General features: G+C 40.6%; 1 protein-coding gene across 1 annotated transcript; it reads left to right on the forward strand.

The window, feature by feature from the left end:
• The first annotated feature begins 762 nt into the window (after positions 1–762).
• Positions 763–11,741, forward strand: snx18a (sorting nexin 18a). The gene is made up of 2 exons (XM_028578300.1): positions 763–2,698; positions 11,253–11,741. Exons 1-2 carry the CDS (start codon positions 1,180–1,182, stop codon positions 11,504–11,506), a joined length of 1,773 nt encoding a protein of 590 aa, XP_028434101.1. The 5' UTR covers positions 763–1,179; the 3' UTR covers positions 11,507–11,741.
• Positions 11,742–20,804: the final 9,063 nt, after the last annotated feature.

Here is a 20,804-nt window from a genome sequence, read left to right on the forward strand (position 1 = left end):
TTCATTTAAGTACAATTTTGAGGTAAGCTACTTGAGGTGCATTTTGGAGGCAAATATTGTACTTTTTACTCCACTACATTTATGCGATGCACTCCACTACATTTAGCCTATGTGATAGCTTTACTTACTAGTTACTTTGCAGATTTTGATTAGTAATACAAAATATAAATCAACTAATAAATTATGATATATTATTATAAGAGTCATTCTATAATTAAGGGTACATGTCATGTCCATGTCTAAGTTAAGATAACCAGCAGTATATAAAGTAATACAAATTAGCTCCACATTTACCAGCTGCAACATTAAAGTGATGTACACATTAATGCATCAAGAATTACAATCCAATAATATATTATTCTGAAATAGGCCATTCAGCCTAATGAGTATTTTTACATTTTGGTACTTTAAGTATATTTTTATCTTTGTGCTTTTGTAGCCTCCTTAATTAAGTCGCATCTTGAATGCAGGACTTTGACTTGTAGCAGAGAGAATGCTGGTTACAAGTTATTAGCATTAGCAGCGTGTACTGAGGTATTCCCGTTTCCACTGTTATCTCACAATGCTCACAAAATAACTCAGTTGCATTTACTTCTTAAATGCAACTAACCGATCCCACAGGCTGGCGAGACTCGTCTGCGACATGCTTTTAGAACGTGAAGCACGTTTGGAAGAGCTTTATCGTCGCACTCATAGACGTATGTCTATGGTCGCACTCACAGGTGGTTGATTGGTGTTGTCTGGGTGGATTACAGCATCTTGTAGCTCCGCCCTCGATTACTCAGCCTGGTCGACGTGCTGTTGTTGCTGCAGGCAGAAGCGTCCTACTCGGAGCGGAGGGAGACTGGAGGAGCTCAGATTAGTGTTGTTGTAGCGGAAAATACCGTCGCTGCAGTTTCACAAGCTGCAACCTCTGGATTTAAAAAAAACAACAACAAAAAAACACCTCCGTTTCCTCAGGTTTGACCGAGAGCAAGGACCGCGCAGAGAGGGATATAAACGGGATGTTTTTTTCTCCCACTGCGAGAAGTTTGTACGCGGAGTTTGTTTGAAGAGTAGCCTGACGTTAGTTGCGGTGTGGGCTGACTGAGCTAGCCTGGCTGCCCGCTGCGCTTCCCTCCTGCCCCGGCCAGCCAGCCACAAGTTAGCCCGCTGTCTTCTTCCAGCTGTTGGTGAACCATGGCGCTCAGAGCCAGGGCGCTGTACGACTTCAACTCTGAAAACCCCGGGGAGGTGTCGGTGAGGGAGAACGAAGTCCTAACTTTGTACAGCGAACAGGACATTGATGGCTGGTTTGAGGGGACGAATAGCAAAGGGGAGAGGGGACTGTTCCCCGCTTCCTACGTGGAGATCCTGAGGAACGACGTCGCCTCCACGCTCAACAACAACAGCTGCAGCAGCACATCTGGGGACACTTACCCGGACTCCCGATACGCCAACATCCCATCCGCAGGTTTTGACGGCTCTTATAAGCCTCAGAATAAAGCTGAGAACTTTTCTAAACCGTCTGCGCCTAGTTTCGCCACTTTCTCAGCCCCAACACAACCACAGCAGCAGCACACTTACCAGCAGGCCAGCCAAGGGAGCGATGATGACTGGGATGATGACTGGGATGACAGCTCTACTGTTGCAGATGAGCCAGGGAGTGTAGGAAGAAGTTATCATGACTTTGAAGGCAACGGGCCATCCACTTACAGAGTGTCAACAGCCTCAATGTCAAGAGGCAATGCACAGCAAGCAAAGAGCTCTGCCACGGTCAGTAGAAACCTGAACAGGTTTTCAACCTTTGTGAAGTCAGGAGGAGAGGCGTTTGTGCTCGGAGAGGCTTCAGGCTTTGTGAAGGACGGGGATAAGATCTGTGTGGTGTTGGGTCAGTATGGTCCTGAGTGGCAGGAGAACCCGTACCCGTTCGCTTGTACAATTGACGACCCCACTAAACAGACCAAGTTCAAGGGCATGAAAAGCTACATCTCCTATAAGCTGACACCCACCCACACACAGAACCAGGTGAACAGGAGGTATAAGCACTTTGACTGGCTGTATGCTCGGCTGGTGGAGAAATTCCCCGTCATCTCAGTGCCACACATCCCGGAGAAGCAGGCCACAGGGCGCTTCGAGGAAGACTTCATCTCCAAGAGGAGGAAAGGCCTCATATGGTGGATGAACCACATGACCAGTCACCCTGTCCTGGCCAGGTGTGATGTCTTCCAGCACTTCCTCACCTGCAACAGTACAGACGAGAAGGCCTGGAAGCAGGGTAAGAGGAAGGCGGAGAAGGACGAGATGGTTGGAGCCAACTTTTTCCTCACTATCAGCCCCCCTGCGGCTCCGCTCGACTTCCAGGAGGTGGAGAGCAAAATTGACGGATTCAAGACTTTCACCAAAAGGATGGACGACAGCGCCTTCCAGCTCAATGCCACAGTCAATGAGTTTGCCCGCAAGCAGATCACTGGCTTTAAGAAGGAGTATCAGAAAGTGGGGCTGTCATTTAGGGTCCTCAGCCAAGCCTTTGAAATGGACCAGCAGTCGTACTCTACTGGACTCAACCAGGCTATCTCCTTCACTGGGGAGGCGTATGAAGCCATTGGAGAGTATTTTGCTGAGCAGCCCAGAAAGGATCTCGACCCGATCATGGATTTGTTAGCTCTATACCAAGGACACCTGGCAAACTACCCAGACATCATCCATGTCCAGAAAGGTAAAATAACAACACTGTACATTTTATACATTTGTCACTCACTGATTTATCATTTTGTATAAGGTTGCTTTCACAGGATTCATGAAATCATGACACCAACCTTTAATGTTTAGTTTAATTTCTTCTAGTCCATTACTAATTATTGTTAAAGAAAAATTAGACTAAAGACAAGATGGTTTCAAATTAAAGATCTAGTCAGAATGAACCCAAAACTAAACTGAACCACACAGGTACACACAATTCAAATCCCAGAACAACACTAGGAGACAAGTCTCACCTGTCTACTACTGAAATGTTTCATAATCCCAGCGTTCCAGTCAATCTAAATTCACCACACATACAATTTAAAATATATTTAACATGAAACAAAATGGTACCTGTGGGATCATAAATGTGGTTTCCAAACCTTACTTTCTACCACAAGTTTGGCTGAGGATCAGTCAACATGTTTTAAAGTAAAGAAATAAGTGTGTTTGCTGGCCGTTAAAAGATAAACAGTGTTATTTGTTTCAGGCCATTTGAATTGTTATACTTGTCAACAGCAGTCCACAGTCAGGTTACACGTATAGCTTACGTCACTTTGTAAAACAAATAGGCAGTATTTGCATTTGGGAAGCAGTTTACATGCTGCTGCCCCTGTTTGTCACTCCTGCTTAATCAAATGGGCGCCACCCGTTTGGCTGTTTAATTTTCCATTTACAGGGTGATACTTTACTTTTACTTTTACTCTTTATTCAGGACACAAAAAAACAGTCCATAGCACAATACAAAACATAGCAAAAGACAGACAAATACAAGACAAAACACATACAATGAGTAATGACTACAACAGTCAAGAGTTCCACAATACACAAAAAGAGTGTTCAGATAATACCATATAGACTAAAACGCCAATGGTTCCACAATCTCAAAGTGAACCTAACCACACTCATTGCAGGGTTCACTAGTGTTGCAATTATGCTGTTGACTCGGTTAGTCAACACATTCCTGAGTACATCAGGACAGGTAAAAAGTATTACATGTTAGTGCTCAGGAGAAAAAGAGTGTCCTGCCTGGCTTTTCGATCACAGCACTGACGCAAAAATAACATTTGCCGCTCAATCCTTTACAAATGATTGTCCACAAGTTTTGTTGTCTTTGCACAGAAAGTCAATGTTGGACTAATCTAGGCCATCCTACATGACCCTAACTAGATGATTGTTCTCATTGTGTGGCAAAATGTCACTCTCATGAGAGGCAACACTGTTATGCAAGAGGCACAGCATTGTAGCATTTGTGTTTAGAGGGAAGCTCTCACTGCTGTTCACCATGTGGTAATGTGGCAAAATTGCTTCTTGCTGATGGAAATTAAATCACATGAAACGTAAATCTTCACAATCACAGACAACTGGAAAGAACCCCTACCAACAGTGCCATGTAGGACACACCATGGAATGGGCCTATACAGAGGATGCTGTGAACTAATCCTTCTCATTCCATGCATTATGTTCAGTCCCAGTGCTCTAACCTCCTAAAATCACATGGCTCTCAAATCAGGGTGGGAAAATAATCTCTTCATCCACCAGTCAGAGTCCCCTGCGGTGTCCAGTATTCAAATGACTAGGTACATGGTTACTTGCCTGTTGACATCTTGGTTTATCATTTGGCTCCCCCTACAAACATTGGGCCCATTCAGTCCACAATAGACGACACTAGGGGGAAACAGGACAGACTGTGTTTAGACTGCAGTGGGACACAAACTTCCCAGTCAGCTCAAATCAAGCTTGCCACGTAGGCCACACACAGCCCAAATAAGGAAAAACAGCCATTTAAACAGTCTGGTGTGATAAGCCCAGCCTTAAACCACAGATAAGAAACCCAGATTCGATACCACACATGGAAGACCTTGCTGCGGGCACAGTGTTGAGGAAAGATGTCAGGGTGCAGTGAAACAGGGCCTCACCACAGACTGGAAACAAAGCTGACAGGAAAGCCAGGGCATGCAGCAGATGAAAAGAGAGCCGCATGTAGCATATTGAATCCCAAATTACTTTGATCCTGTTTTGTTTTTAGTGGACTAAGGCTGTTTAGTCCAGTTGAGCTTGTTTTATTTGCATGCGTGCATTCCTTTCACCCTTCATCTTTATACAAGCGAAGAAGGCATTCGTTATTTATTTCTATTTATAGGAAAAGTAAATCACAAAAAAACGGTTAAGAGTGCAAGCAGGATCTTTATGTTCCATTTATACTACTAGACCTTTTGGTTGCTATATTGTGCCAGTATATGCAAGAGGCTATAAACATTTATTAGGCCACATGGTAGTGGCAGTGATATAACAGAACTGTTAATGTGCCTGCATTACATTAAAATCTTTTTAAAAGTTCCATTGTCCATGACAGCTGAATGGCTACTTGTTATGTAATTTGCCTACATTTTTCCGGGGCGCATTAAATGCAAATACCCTTTGCAAAGTCTACTCACCTCCAAGGTTTTATAGAATCATCCAGCACTTGACATACTGCAGTGAAATGACTGTAATTAGTAAGAATGGGTGGTTTTTAATGAAGCCATAAACACTGAATTTCACTGGCATATCATTGTGCAAAGACAATACTATGCAGATCGGAGCTTAAGCATATACCAGCCATGGACATGTTCTGAGTTTGGCATTTTTTCTGTCCCTTTGTCTCCCTTTTCCTTTCTCTCTGTCTCTCCTATATTTAATAAAACAACCTTTTTCCATCCCGTGTACGCCGTCTGTTGCTCGGTTCTAATACGCCTTTCCTGATAAACGTGTGGAGGAAATGTTCACAAGTGCTATTCTTCTGTTATGAAGTGAGGTGTATTGCTGCCTTCAGGTTATAAACCTGAAGAGAGGCTAGGCCACATCCTTTGTTGTCACAGACCAGAGTACACATTTCCGCAACAGAAGTGGTCACACAGAAACTCATCGGACCAAGTATGGCCGGCTGGGACTCAAAAGTGCTGTATTAATGCATTGGTGGATGCTCAAGATTTAAAACCAGTCAGAAAGTCAAATGGTCACTGTAGCAGCGTTAAAATTGTAAGTTAAGGCTAATATGCTTGGCCATTAACCCTATTTAAGAGGTTATCTCTTGCAGTCATATCACTGTTGCTCTGTTTAGGAGAAACCTGTCAACACATTGTCAGTTTTATCAACATCTCAATTCCACGAATAGCTCCCTATATCCGTCTCATTAGGGCATCAGACCGCAGACAGATTTTTATTTGTCCCCTTGAAAGTGACCAGTGAAATTTGAGTTGTCCCACAGAGGGACACTGAACATAACCATATTGATCGCCACCTCTTCTGGGACCCCATTAGCCATTAGTGTGGAGCTTGACTGGGACAATGTTAGGTCATGATATTGGCATCTAATATTGTGTGGCTTCCAGAAACTTATTGAGTTTCACGTCCTTTATTTTTGCACAAAATTAAATTGGGGCCATGACACAATATCAGTTTATGACATGGTTTTGTTTTGTTTTCTTATTTTGGGCTCTTGGGAAAGAAGGGTTTCACAAATTCTCACTGTTTACAATTTAAACATAGGGTTAAGTCTGGTTTGGCTGGCTACAGAAGAAGCTATTTTGCGTTACAAGTGAAGAATCTTATTCAGCATTATTGACGTGTAAGAGGAGGGGGTAATTGAATATTAAAACTTTTGCCCGCATAAATTGCGATCTAAAAATGGTCCAGCAGTTTATGTTTAAGTGAAAACACGTCTCTTTTTTTGTCACAGCTCACAGTCTGTTTGTCAGGTAATATTGAAATACAACCAGTTCTTCTGCTTTAACTTCTTGTTCAAACACTTACTGTCTGATCATGTTGATCTTGCCTGCAGTGTTTCTTAGAGGTAAAACTTGTAGTTGACTTTAGGGCATATTAATAATTTAGCTAAAATAACAGAGCGCCACCCACATGCAAGTGATATTTTTATTTAGTAGCTAAAAACACTTAGAAATCGAGTCTTCATCAGGCTCACACATTAGATTATTTTCAGAGAGGAGCCCACAGTGAGTATGTTTACATGCACACCAATATTCCACTATTCTTCCGAATATGACAATATTCCAGATTTGATACAGGTCATGTAAACCGCATATTCCGTCTGCATATTCTGAATAAGGCCTTTTTCCAAATGTAGCATTTTTTGCAATTAAAACAAGTGATATTCAGGTATTATTTGGGTTGTAGAGGCATTCTTTGGACATGTATACAGCGCATTCGGAATATGTGTCTCAATCTGTTTGTTTTTTTTACTGCTGTTTACAGCCTACAGCCAGCTCTGTGCATTGCTATGGTTGTTGTACACAAACCAACCAGCCAACAAGGCTGCAATAGAGATGCATGCCCAAAAAGAAGGAAGGACACACCTACTTTTAAACATTATGAAAGACTTGGATGTCAACCGGTTTTTGGATATGCGCAAATATACTGTGATGAACGTGAATGCAAAGAGGAATGTTCTCAATTACATTGACATACTACTTTATCCTTATTTTTATTTTATTTATGTGTTTTGTTTCCCTTGTTAATTTTATCTATTGAGCACATCAAGAGGATCAATTTTGTTTCTCTGTGTGTGCTTAGAAATGTCAATAAAGGCACCTTTTAACCTTTTAAACTTTACCGGTCTGATCTCATCACAGTTTTATCGCTGCACGAAGAGATAAAACAATGCCAGACAAGTAAGGGAAAGCCCCAATTTACAACAATGTCATGTTTTCCTGCTAAGTCATCCTTTCAGCAGACACTCCTGTGCAAACGCTGCAGGTCTGTCTGATATATTGCTACAGGCTATTTAAAAATCCTCTGATGCACAAATGAATGACAGGTGGCTGAGGTGGGGATTGCCCCTGGTTGTTCGGGTCACATGCCCGCCGTAGCTCTGTGTTATGTAACCAGGGATTACGTAAGAGCGGAAGCGGCTGCCTCCAATGAGTCTAGGAGGGCTCGATGCCACCTATGTACACCCAGGGAGGATTTCTTCAGGGGCGTTCATCGGAGCGTCTCCTTATTCATGGTGTGGCAGTATGCTACAGATCTCATAGGGAGTGGTCAGTAATCAGTAGCTCTATATCTTGTATCTCCATATGTTAACACAACAGCATTATGTATCTCAAATACTGGCAGTGTACGGTATTTTTCAGTCACGCAGTAGCAGTGAAAAGGAAAGATAGCAGAAGCAGCGGTTGTGCAACAAGACATGCAATATGCCCTAACTTCATAACACAAGAGGTGATATATTGTGATGAAATGTGTTCTTTTTTCTTCACATTTTGTATTATTATTTATTTGGAAGTAACTAGTAACGTAAAGTATCTTGTTGTTGGCTGAACAAAACAAGCAATTTGAAGACTTCAACTAGGGAAATTGTGATGGCATTTTTCACTATCTTCTGACATTTCATAGACTAAACAATTGATTCATTGAGAAAATACAGATTAATGTATGATGCAAAACCCATTGACAGACTCAGTATCTGATTGGTGGTTTTGTTATTGAAGCAGGGCTGCAAATATTAGCCTTAAGAGTACAAAGAAACCAAAAGCAGGGTAAGGGTAGAAACTCTTCTGTGGTCCCTCGTTTCAGGAAGCAAGCAGGCTGAATTGGACTTTCAGTGTGACTTTGAGTGCTGGTGACTAAGCTCACATAATGACTAGAAAGTCCCACAAAGGGCCAATACAGGAAGTTTTACTGCATGACTTAAGGGCCCAAATCTCACCTAGGGGTGCACCGATCCGATATTAAGATCGGATATCAGTCCCGATATTGACAAAATAGTTTTATTAGTTTTTTTTCCCTCTGTCGCACGTGTGTCGCATGCTGGAAGTGGTGAGTGTACAAATAAATACGAATTCAATACATTACATCTATGTTATTTTGTCTTAGTTAGGAAAGTAATGTTTAGTTGGGAAAGTCTGGTATCTTTTAGTCTCTTCCACATGGTGGAAGGAAGGTATAAGGTGACATCCCTACAATATCGTTGCGGTATCTCTATCGAGGTATTTGGTCAAAACTGACCTCTATTATATCACACCTGCATAGAGTAGTACATCTGTGTTTCAAAATATTGAGTCAACCAATGTTTCTGTCACACTGACCAACGAACAAGGACAGAACTAGTTCTATGTAAAGTTTGATACAAAACATCTGATGGTGCCTTCCCACTGTACGCGAACAATTCATATAAACGTGCGTCTGCCCTGCCCCACCGGTCGCTTGTGGCTTGGTCCGCTCGCCAGGTATCCCAGCATTCTTTGTGCAGCGAATTAGTTGCTTCCCATACACAATGAATGCGTGTAAATTTCATTGCCAGTCAGGTCGCGTACGCTGGGCAGGCTCCGTCAGGGCTGCAACTATTATTTTCATGATTAGTTAATCTCCTAATCATTTTCTCCATTGTTTGCACTTTCAAATGTCAGAAGATGTTTGGAAAATGCCAATTCCAATTTTCTAAAGAGGCTTCTTGCTTTACCATCTGCTTCTGCTTAGAATATCACAAGGGCTGCAAAGTTTATAAAAAAAAAGTGGAAGCATGTCTTTTAAATTTCAAATCTTTGGCCCACAAATCAAGTTTAAAATCCAGAAATCATTTTGGACAAGCACAAATTCTAAGAAAAACACTAAGAAATGATGTAAGTACACACACATTAGCATTCATGTCACAGCCCAAGGAAACGTTTCTTTCACTCCAGATGTGACATGTAAACATTTTTAAGTACTTAGATCAGACAGAATGTCATATCCTGTCAGTTTCTCTTGCATTTCAAGTCTATGCTTATTGCTCATGACATTTCTTCCTAGACTCGGTCAGAAAATGTCAGCAGTTTGATAAGTCATTGGTCATCTGCTACTGGTGATTTGACCCTGCCTTCTGCTCCCATTGAACCATCTGTCTGGAAACTTGTAGGCTAATTTCTTGTTTTGGCAACAGTATGGCTGAAGGCTTATTCCGCAGTAAGCAAAACTCAGCAGGGTTTTTTCTAAAGAGGGGAACAGCAGTGACAGTTGATATGTGTGAAAATGCTAGGTTTGGAAACCATCACGTGGTGGTCCTCTTATGCCACAAGAGTCCGCCACAGTGACGACTGTAAGTAGCTCTTCCTGGCAGAGGGGAAACTAAGAGGTGAAACTCTCAGTATGAGTGTGATATGCTGACGTTTTTTTTTTTTTTTTTTTTTTGCAAGGTATGGTTTTTGTCCTGGTCATGGTTTGTTTAAATTCATGTGTCGTGGTCAAAGCAACGTCCAACAGCTGAACTCAAAGAACAATTGAAACTCATCTATAACCACCAACTGACAATGATTTGTGTAGTTGTTGCTGTTGCTAAGCGAGTCTAGCCTTCTGTTCTCACACAATGATGATGGAAGATTAACCACTCAAAACTCATCAATTTATAAAAAATAAATTTAAACAATGAGTGCCTGATGTCAGGCACATTTATACAGAAGTTCTCATTTCTAGAAATAACAAGTGTCACTTGCAGATTTTGTCAGTCTTAGCTAGCTAGCTAGCTAAAGCTAAGCTAACTTCAGCTTCATGAAAACACTGTCTCTGACTTACATTTGAATATCTCCATCTAACTTGTTTTAAACTGAGAATCCAGTGAAAAAGTTTTTAAATATGCTCTTGATGGCTAGGATAGGCATGCACATGTTTAAATGATATACTTTTATTTATTTTTTTACTTTTTAACTTATTACTTTTGATGTATTTTGATATTTGAGTCTTTGTACTATTCCTTGTTCAGTGTGGTTTGTAATGCTGCTGTCACATGTGAATTTCCTCCATCCATCTACATATATGATATTGTGCTAAACAACAAGACATAGAAATAAAGAAACAGCGTTGTTCTTGTATAGCATTATGAGTATGAAAAATGGAAGATCAGACAGAATCATATTTCTTAACTATTAAACAATGAATTGCTTAACCGTGACATCAGCAATAAAGAATAGCTAAGTCTTACAAATCAGACTTGTTCACATTTGCTTGTGTTCTTACGCATTCAAATAGCCAACAATCATTGGTAGATGGTATCAGACTGCCTGCAAAATCCCCTTAAATGGTTGTTTAGAAAAGGCCTTTGAAGTGACATAATGTAATAGATATATTTTTAGAGTCGGGCCCCCTCACATTCTCTAACTATAGACACGGATGTGGTTCTCAGGGAGTTTGGAACAAACTGTTCATCAAACTATTTTTGGCCAGTTCCTTGAAGTTATAAATTTACTGTAAAGCTGTGCTCTTGAATCTTTATAGCAAATAATATTGAGATTATTAATTAACTTTCCCGTGAAAGAGTCTGAAGGGCAGATGTCTGTTTGAAAAGTTAAATATTTAAGGAAATAAAACTTAAGGAAAGAACATTGTTTAAAACCTAGCCTTCTTGTGGGCTGTTTTCCCAGGCAGGTTAAAATAGCATCTGGATGATTGGACATTGATAAATAAATGGCGTGGGTGTTTTCCATTTGCAGAACATGCACTCCCATGTGTGATCATGAAACAAAAAATAAATCATTTTTTTCTCTCTCGTCCCCCAACAGGAGCCCTGACAAAGGTGAAAGAGAGCCAGAAACATGTAGAGGAGGGCAAGATGGACCGGGCGCAGGCGGAGGGCATCGACGAGCGCTGCAACATTATCTCCTGCGCCACGCTGGCTGAGATCCAGCACTTCCACCAGATCCGCGTGCGTGACTTCAAGGCACAGATGCAGCACTACCTACAGCAACAAATTGCCTTCTTCCAAAAAATCACAGGCAAGCTAGAGGAGACTCTGCAGAAGTATGACAACGCGTAATTGACTGCTTGTCTGAGCCCGTCGGTTTAGTTCTTGGTGATCACTGACACATGCAACTCCCTCATCCAGCGGAGTGACATACTGGTGAATGCTGTTCAACCAGCAGGGAGAGACATCCAAGGAGATGACGCTCCAGTAATAATGACTTTTCAACCAAATCCAGGTTTCTGTGCGTGTTGGCCACATTTCTGGGGACTGGATGTTCTTGTTTAGAGAGGATGTGTAATTTAATGAAGTTAGGCCAACTTGTAACCCAAACAACAGTCTTTAGATTTAATGAGAATCAATAATAATGATGGTGCACCACTTGGTCCGGTGGGTGGGTGAATGAAATCTAATCAATGTTATGACCAGCAGAGAGAGAACCTTATATCTGCTGCTGCGTTAAACACCTGGCGCAGGACTTCATATATCAAATGTTTTTTAGCCTTACAACACTGTTTTGAACTGACTGTTTATACGTGACTGCCACTCCAAGAGCAGCGATGCTCCAGTGGCTAAAACACTGCCTTCTGGAAACTCTCAAGCCCTTCCTGCTATCTCTCTTCTTGGACAAACAGGACGAAATGTTTACAGTCTCCTCGCTGAGCAGCCACTGTCACCACTGTCCCGCTGTGCCTTCTGGTTACGTCTCTCTGGTCATTTTTGTTAGTGGTTACTCAAAAGCTTTATATACTGTATATGCAGAAATATATTCTATTTGTTTTTACAAAGCTACAAATTTTGTAGTCTTTGAAAAGAAAAAAAAAAAAGATCACTGTGCTTTGAACGAGGGCAGTGTCTTACATGGGAGATATTGTTCGATTGTGCCATTCCCCCCCCCCCACCCCCAGTGGCCCCAGGGTTGATTTTTCAACACTCACACAGTGTGACAAAATCACACACAAAACTAGGAACTAGGATCTAGAGAGGATTACCTGCTTTGACAATAGGAACCTATGCCTTACACAGGGCACAGCCAGCACTGCACAATTTAAGGGACGACTAGGATGGACACTTGCTTTGCTGGATACCTGAATTTGTTCATCAAAACATTGAAACATCAGAAACATTGAAACATCAGCAAAATGTTGGTTTTCAGGCGTAGTTTTGGGGTAGTGTTAGGAGACAGGCTGTTAATGGGTAGAGAGTTCCTCACCTTTTTTTAATAATGCAGTCTTTTTCATAGCACACACTTCTAGACAGTTCACCTGTACTGCTGTTTTTAACCTTTATGGTGTTGGTTGCATCATGAAGAGATTAATATAGAAGCCGAAACGCAAAATAAATTCCTCCTTCACAGAAAGCTGTTGGTTGGTCCAGTGTGTTTTGTCAAGTACTTTAAATATGTTATTACTTTCATCTTTTGTTGCTATTAATCGGATTTGGACTGCATATGTCTGATCACTTCAGTCCAGAGTATAAGCCTGAATACAGTGAACAACTGGAAAAAAAAGACAAAAAAAAAAAAAAAAAAAGTGCTGACCGGTTAATCTGCCTTGCAACTGTCTTTTCAAAATTGCCTCAGACACTCACTACAGACTTTATACGACCCTTGTAATGCCTTCCCATTTTATAATGGCAGAAAGACAAAGAGCAAACGGTACAGCTCTGCAGGTTTCCTTGGCTGCATCCCTGGAGGACTGGTGTGCCATGTCAGTGTTTCATGCTAAGCTCACGCTCGGTTCGCAGATCTGCTGACAGCACAGAGCCCGGCCAGCCATCTGGGACATCTGGCCACTGTTACGAGTGCCGGAGTGTATGAAAGTGAACACGTAGTCAACAGGAAAAGGTCAAAAATAGTTTTTCATTAGCTGTCATCTCCACCACCTATAACCCAAGATAACCAAGATGCAGAATAGTGCTTATTGGAGATAACATGTTCTCCTCGCACAGATGGTCTGATTTGTTATTAAATTCTCCCTGTGCACGTCAACAGTTTTGTCCAATGCAGGCCCTTTGTTTACTGTCTTGAGGCGAACATGGTGTGCAGCAGTGCAGTGTCTTCTTTGCCCGATAAGAATTCAGTTTGACAGATTTGACGGGCAGCAGAAGATACGAGAGAACAAGCAGCAGCTTTTCATCACCAGTCATTCATTCAGGTCTTAAAAAGCAAACAGCTGGGTCTGACTTTCTCAAGACTTCCTCTCATATTAAAGCTTCTTTAATGAAGCCAGTTCCTCAGGGATGAGCCTTTGAATTCAAACGAAACTAGTCTACAGAAACATTCACTTGAACAAACTATGAATGTGAACTCTCAAAGTTTTGCGCTGGAGGGAAAATAAGAGGATCACCAAAGTCTTTAGGATTCATCCTCTGGGCATCATGACTATCTGTACAGAATGTCATGGCAATCCATCCAGTGGTGGACTGTATCTAAGAACATTTACTCAAGTACTGTACTTAATTACAAATTTGAAGTACTTGTACTTTACTTGAGTCTTTTCTTTTCATGCCAATTTCTACTTCTACTCCGCTACATTTCAGAGAGAAATATTTTACTTTTTACTCCACATTAATCTGACAGCTTTAGTTAATAGTTACTTTACAATTAAGATTTTTGCACACAAAACACATGTAGTTTATAAAATACGATGTTTTATTATAAATTAAACTACCCAACAATATAACAGCCTAGTCCAGTCCAGCTGAAATGATTAGACCAATAAGCACAGAACTGTTTTGATCTTTTCCAGTTTCTAAAATATGAGGATTTTTCTGCATTGAGTACTTTTACTTTTAATACTTTAGGTACATGTTCCTGATGATACTTACATATTTTTACTTAAAGTGCCCATATTATGAAAAAATTCTGGTATTTAGGGTGTTATTTTGTGTCTCTGGTGCTTCCACATGCATGCAAACTTTGAAAAAAAACAACCATCCATGTTGTTTTGAGTGAGATATGGGTTTCTGAATGTGTCCTGCCTTCAGTCTCCGGGTGAGCTGGTCAAAATCTGCACGGCTTTCTACGTCACTAGCCAAAACGAGGGGCCTAGGGGGCTAACCGTTAGCATGCTAGCACTAGCATGCTAGCTCGTGTTCAATGACAAAACACTGCTACAACACACAGAAATTCACCCTAATCTACAAAATAAATTGTATAGACCTACGTACAAGTCCCTGTTATGCAGGTATCCCAAGCAAAGTTGGGACAATGCACATTATTGAACATTTCTGTATTTGCACCAGTATTTTCAACTAGAATTTTCAACTCCTAGTATTTTAGTCCTAGTTGCCTAGCATGCATGTCTTTATGGTGGGAAGAAACCAGAGCACCCGGAGGAAACCGGGCTTCTGATACAATCTCAAATTACAATTATGAACCTGAAAATGAGCATAATATGGCCACTTTAAGTAACATTTTCAATGCAGGACTTGTACTTGTAACAGCGTATTTTTACAGTGTGGTATTAGTACTTTTATTTAAGTTAAGGATCTGAATACTTCTTCCACTACTGAATCCATCAAATAGTTGGACATTTAACCAAAAAAACAACTGTTTTGTCAACATGTTGGTGACGCTAAAGGAAAACATCACGAGCATCTGTCAACAAATCCATAGCAATCCATCCAAAGACAATGAGATAATACAAGAATAAAGTGGTCGACCGCCAAGGCCATCTGTAGAGCTACACCGCTAGCATTGCTAATAATAGCCTATCATGTGGGGAACTAGTTCCGCTTGGAAACTCTCACCATCTCCTTCCTCTTTTCTAACCTCTATTTCTCTGTTGTTATTTCTGGTTTTCATTTGCTACATAAACTCAATACATGATGCACAGAGCTATTCTCACCCCTCAGGCTTTCTGTCAATACTGCCAACGCCCGAGGAAATGGGTGCTCCTGTTTTTACATTCTTGCTTCTGCCGGCCATGAGCTTTGGTTGTTCTGAATTAGTTAAACTGATAAATGTTAGGCACATAAAACTCAGAAAAGAAATTGGGTTGAGAACATTTTGGAATTGACAATTTAAGACCCACATATGATGAAGAACAACAACGTCCTAGATAGCGCTGAGTACCGAATTCAATACTTTTTAGACCGAATTGCCTCTAACGTATCTAGTATCGAAAAATGTCTCGTCATTCAATACCCAATTTCAATACCTAAGGAGTATATCTCATCAGTGTCAGTGAGCCAATAAGCACGCAGCATGCTTCAACCAAGATCTAATAATGTTTGTGATTGGCTGTCTAACGTTACACGTCGTAAAGATATGCAGGAAAAACTCTATGTTACGCACAGAAACGGGGCTCACGTAGTAAGAGCTGACAAATAAATTGAAAAAATTGTGCCGTAATGTTGTAATATCTTTTTGTTTTATGAAATTGGTTTCGAAAAAAAGTATAGTTTAGGAACCGGCATCAAAGTCACAGTATTGGAATCGGTACTGATACTGAATATTTTTTAACAATACCCAGCCCTAGCCATAGCAAAGTGGTAGTTTTGGTTCTGCTTGTCATTTTTTTAGTTAATTAAGAGTGCAAATCTTTTGAGTGAGGTCATAATCAGTGCAGTGCGGTTATTCTAAAACAAGGGCTTCTTACTCACCACAGTCAAGCGTGCAGGAACAGCTTTCGATTCAGACTTCCGACTCAAACGTTAAATGTGTGAAACAATGGCCACACAAGATGCTGCAAGGTTGCATGATAACATAGCATGACACAAGTGTAATCGCTGAAGGGTGAAAACATAGAGATTGTGACTTTCTGGAGGATTTGTTCTGGGAGAGTTTGTTATGGAGGCAGTCGTAGCATTTCAGCTCTAATGAGAAACATTGTCATGTCCAAAAACAAAATGGTCATCACCGCTCCCTTGAGATTTGGCTCTCTTCCTTTTGAACAGCGGCTCTCTGGAATTCACTGAATGTAACCCAGAAACGTCTGTACCTTTGTCGTTAGTGTGGCGACGACCCAAAAATGACTGCATCTGGCTGAAATCCCTCCCAGCTGCTCATTTACTGCTCTCACACAAGGAAAAAAAGTAATAATTTGACAGCATATGTTCACCTCTATCATAGCTGAATAGCACTTTTGGATTAGTTTCTTACTTCTTAAACATTTTTCTGTTTTCATAAGACTTGTTTACACGTAATCTAGGTCTGGGTTTGTTTTTCATCAGTTTCAATAGTTGGCACTGAGAAGCAGAACAGTAGTTCTCCCCTCTAATGACCCGGGCACTGACGCCGCATTTAACCACATTGCTTTCATAAGGCCTGAATCAGTGTCTCGAGATCCTTGAGTAGATTACACCCAATTCCTGTTGCACCCTCCCTGTGCAACACTCAAGTCTGATTCCTAAGTGAAACCAAGAAGCCAAGAAATAAACCTCTAAAACTGGGAGTACAGGCTCATTTCTGTCTGTAAATGTAAATCTGCTTGTCAAACACAACATAGGTATCCTTCAAATCACTCATCTCTGCTTTGATCCTACCATGCCACATGTGCTCATTTCACATCTGCTAACTAATACACCCTCAGCTCATCACCTCCCCCTTCAGAGCTTTTCCCATGACATAATTTCACACCTATCAAGTCTGAGCCTGACTTCCTCTTATTGGTTCAGCTGATTAAAGCCTTCCAAATGCCACATAATAATGCCAGGAAATGCCCTGAGGCAAACCACAAAGCTTTATTTCCTCATATTTCTTATTGTAATATTACTACAATATTGGAAGAGGAAGTGCCAAACCAAACACAGGATTTCTGTTAAAATAAAATGGTTTGTTTTGGATTGCAGTACCATATTTCAAGTCAAGGAGTGACTGAAAAAACAGAACATTATTTTTTTTTTGCATATTGTGTTGAAACAGCTGCTGTATGGTGCACCCCAGATAGTTGAATATTTTTCGGAAATGCACTTATTTGCTTTCTTTGCCAGATTAAGATGAAAAGGTTGCTACCACTGTCATGTCTGTATGCTAATGGTGCGTTCTTTTTGTCTTGTAATCGCGACTTCGGTGGACAAAAAGAACGCACCATAATTGTGAAGCTAGAGCCAGTAGCCGATTAGCTTAGCTTAGCCTAGCATAAAGACTGAACGCAGGAGGAAGCTAACCTAGCATAACTCCAAAATTAAAAAAATATGCCTACTAACAACTCAAAACCTCACAAATGAACACATAGTGTCTTGTTGGTTTAATCTGTACATAAATGTAGAAATGACAGGGCGTTAGAGCTGTGTGCAGTGACTTCTTTTCTTGTTGTCATGGTGAGGTTTCCAACCAACAGAGACGCTGCTCAGACATGTTGGGCGGCTGGATAAACTATTGTTCCTGAATCTCCATACTGCAATAATGGATTTACAACAACACCGACTTATCATCTCCATTATTAAGTTGACCTGGTGAACTTCTTATCAAACAGTTGCCTTTATAAGCATTCGGCATATACAGAGCAAAATTAGCATTAGCATCAAATAAGACCGTAATTTAAATCATGAAATTGATAGAAGTGGTCAATATATTGCAGGACTTTGGTTAATAAAGACAAATGGACTTAAACCAGAAGTCAGAATCCACGTCATAATGTGCAGATGAAGACATGTTTATTAACATATTCATCACTTCAAGTGAGTGTCTTGAAAAAGCAGCTGCACATTTAAAAACTGAGACTCAAGCCGCACTTCATAGTGTGTTGCTTCAGGTTAAGTTATTGCTCTTGAGAGGCATGCAGTTCATTTTTCTCGCATGGTAGATCAAATCGTCCAAGCATCATGATTCCATTTCCGGAATTTCAGTTCTTTCAAATTATTTTATAATGCTGGCTGGCATTAAACAATAACATGCAGGTTGGTTGTGTGCTACTTTGTCTGCAGTTGTAAGGCGGAAGCAAACTTCAGGTGCAGTTTCTGTTCTGTCTCGTTTTTTTTTTGTTTTTTTTCAGAGTTCATGCTTTTGGAATGTGAGGCGTTTGCCTGTACTCAGCATATTGCTGCTGGAGGGGGATTCTGTCTGGATCTGTTTTCTATTACAGCCGGGTCTATACTGGCCTTTGATCAGCGTCTGGGCAGACTAAGGCAGAGGGGAGATCTGGTCCTGACACAGCTGACTCTGGGCTGAACAGATTCTCTCTCTGGGGAAGAAACACAGAACCGCTCTCCAACACCAGACGTTACAGTCCCATTGGTACAATCCCTCCATTAAAACATTAAAAACAGTGTGTGCGTGTGTGAGTGCGTGCGTGCGTGCGTGCGTGCGTGCGTGCGTGCGTGCGTCGTGTCCTCCAGACGCCTCCTGAGATTTGTTTTAAGTTGGTCCCCTGTGAATTTGTCATTATAGTTTCACATTTTCTTAACCTTTTAACATTACTATAATGTTTGGAACTGATAATCTCCACTTCAACATGTTGGATGCTATACTACAAAAACTAAAATAAAAATAAAAGTATTTAAATCAAAAATAATTGACTTTTTGATTTAAATACTGTCTCCACAGGTATGGAAAATTACATCTTCATTCCTTTCTGTCATATCAGACCTGTTCATGTGACAGTGTAACTGGAAAGTTTGGTCGTTGTGGTTATCTGCAGACTGTTGATTTCATGGTAGCTGGTTTTCAAACAAAAATGACGTCAATGTTCTTTCTTCCTTTATGTTTAGCTTAGCACTTAACATGCCTAAAATGTTTAAACTCTGTCGTGTGTTTAATAGAAACTGAGAGTACCTGATTGTTTTTAGAGCAGTGTCACGTGCCAGTTTGTATTTCAGGCTGAAATGTAATTAAGTCTATTTAATTACTTTGTCACTCCCGAAGGGTTATGTTGCTCGGCCAGAGGTTAACTGTGTATATCAGTCAGCGGGTTTAGTCCAAAATACTTTGTTAGTTTTTTACTTTTAATGTTCTTATACATGATTTGTTTGACTTATCATTATTTTATTTTTATTTTACTGTGTGAAAAAGAAAAACCTGCTAAAAAAGCTTTTAACCGAGTCAAGCTCACAGTAGATAATGTTTCTCAACATTATTTTAAAGTATATTCCTGTTAAATAAAGAACAAACAGAACTAAGTGTGTACTTAGAAAAGAGCTGAATCTTTTTTCTCTTTTCTGTGTTTTGATATGATATTATATTTATTATTTTGCTCTTACACAGTGGCATTACAAGCACTTTTTAGTTTAGCAGGAAGCGTGATTAGACAAACATGTCATGAGATCATCCACTGACCTCAGCGCAGCAGCACCATGCCTACTCTCTGGGGCGAGGCCCTTAGTACTGAAAAAGGCTCTGACATGCTACACCCTGCTTATAAAAAAATATTTTAGGCTTAAATCACATTTGCTGTGTCTAAAATTGTGTACTGGGTTTAATCTAATTTAGAATCAATACAGCACGAGACTGTATGGCTGTATGGTTTGAAATAGCAGAAGAAACAAACAGAAAAGATGTTGCCTTTGGGTTTGTATGGTACTGGCATGATGAAATCAACTTCCTGCCACAGCCACACCCATTGTCAGTGTTACTGGAAAGTGAAGAATAAGACTACAAATGTCTACTAATCTCTTTTTATTATTGCCTGCTAAAAACAGTTTTCATAGAAGAATACTCCAGCTTGTCTCAATTATTTTCTCCATTGCTAAATAATTTTCTTGTTAAAGCAACCATATTATGCTTATTTTCAGGTTCATAATTGTATTTTAAGGTTGTACCAGAATAGGTTTAAATGGTTTAATTTTCAAAAAACACCATATTTTTGTTGTACTGCACATTGCTGCAGCTCCTCTTTTTACCCTATGTGTTCAGGTCTCTGCTTTAGCTACAGAGTAAGACATCTTACTTCTGTATCATCTTTGTTGGCACTCGCACATGAGCAGTAGCTAGGTAATGGTGCGTTCTTTTTGTCCACCGAAGTCGATCTACAAGTCGTTTTCCGGAGTTACGAACAGGAAGTTGCAAAAAGAACGCCCCCGAGGTCGTATATACGACTCGTCTGAACTCAGAGGACCCCGAGTTCACTTTCAAAGATGGCTACGTCGTGCATCACATGTAGTAAACATTGTGGTGTGTCTACAATTTTAAGCACTTTTGTTGTTGTTGTAACCAAATGAAGAAGTCGTACACATAGCACTGTATACTGCTACCTATAGGTATGTCGCTACAGTCTTATTATGAGTTAAATACCGCCTAATTAGTTATTTTGTAGCTTATGCAGCTGAAATTGGCTAGAGACGCTCGGTTGCTATATGACAACAAGGGCCGAGTCTTGAGCAGAAAGCAGAGCAGTAGCCTACCCGCGGTTATTCGTTTTTCGACACGGATGTGACGTCACACTCAAGCTACTAGTCGCGATTACAAGACAAAAAGAACGCACCATAAGGA

Source organism: Perca flavescens, chromosome 5 (genome assembly GCF_004354835.1).
Source record: "Perca flavescens isolate YP-PL-M2 chromosome 5, PFLA_1.0, whole genome shotgun sequence".
NCBI classification, from domain to species: Eukaryota; Metazoa; Chordata; class Actinopteri; order Perciformes; family Percidae; genus Perca; species Perca flavescens.

What these genes read in the sequence shown, in the direction of transcription:
- snx18a (XM_028578300.1), top strand. Translation starts at nt 1,180, where the DNA reads ATGGCGCTCAGAGCCAGGGCGCTGTACGACTTCAACTCTGAAAACCCC. An exon ending in CATCATCCATGTCCAGAAAG is followed by an intron (nt 2,699 to 11,252) that starts GTAAAATAACAA and finishes GTCCCCCAACAG; the next exon opens with GAGCCCTGACAAAGGTGAAA.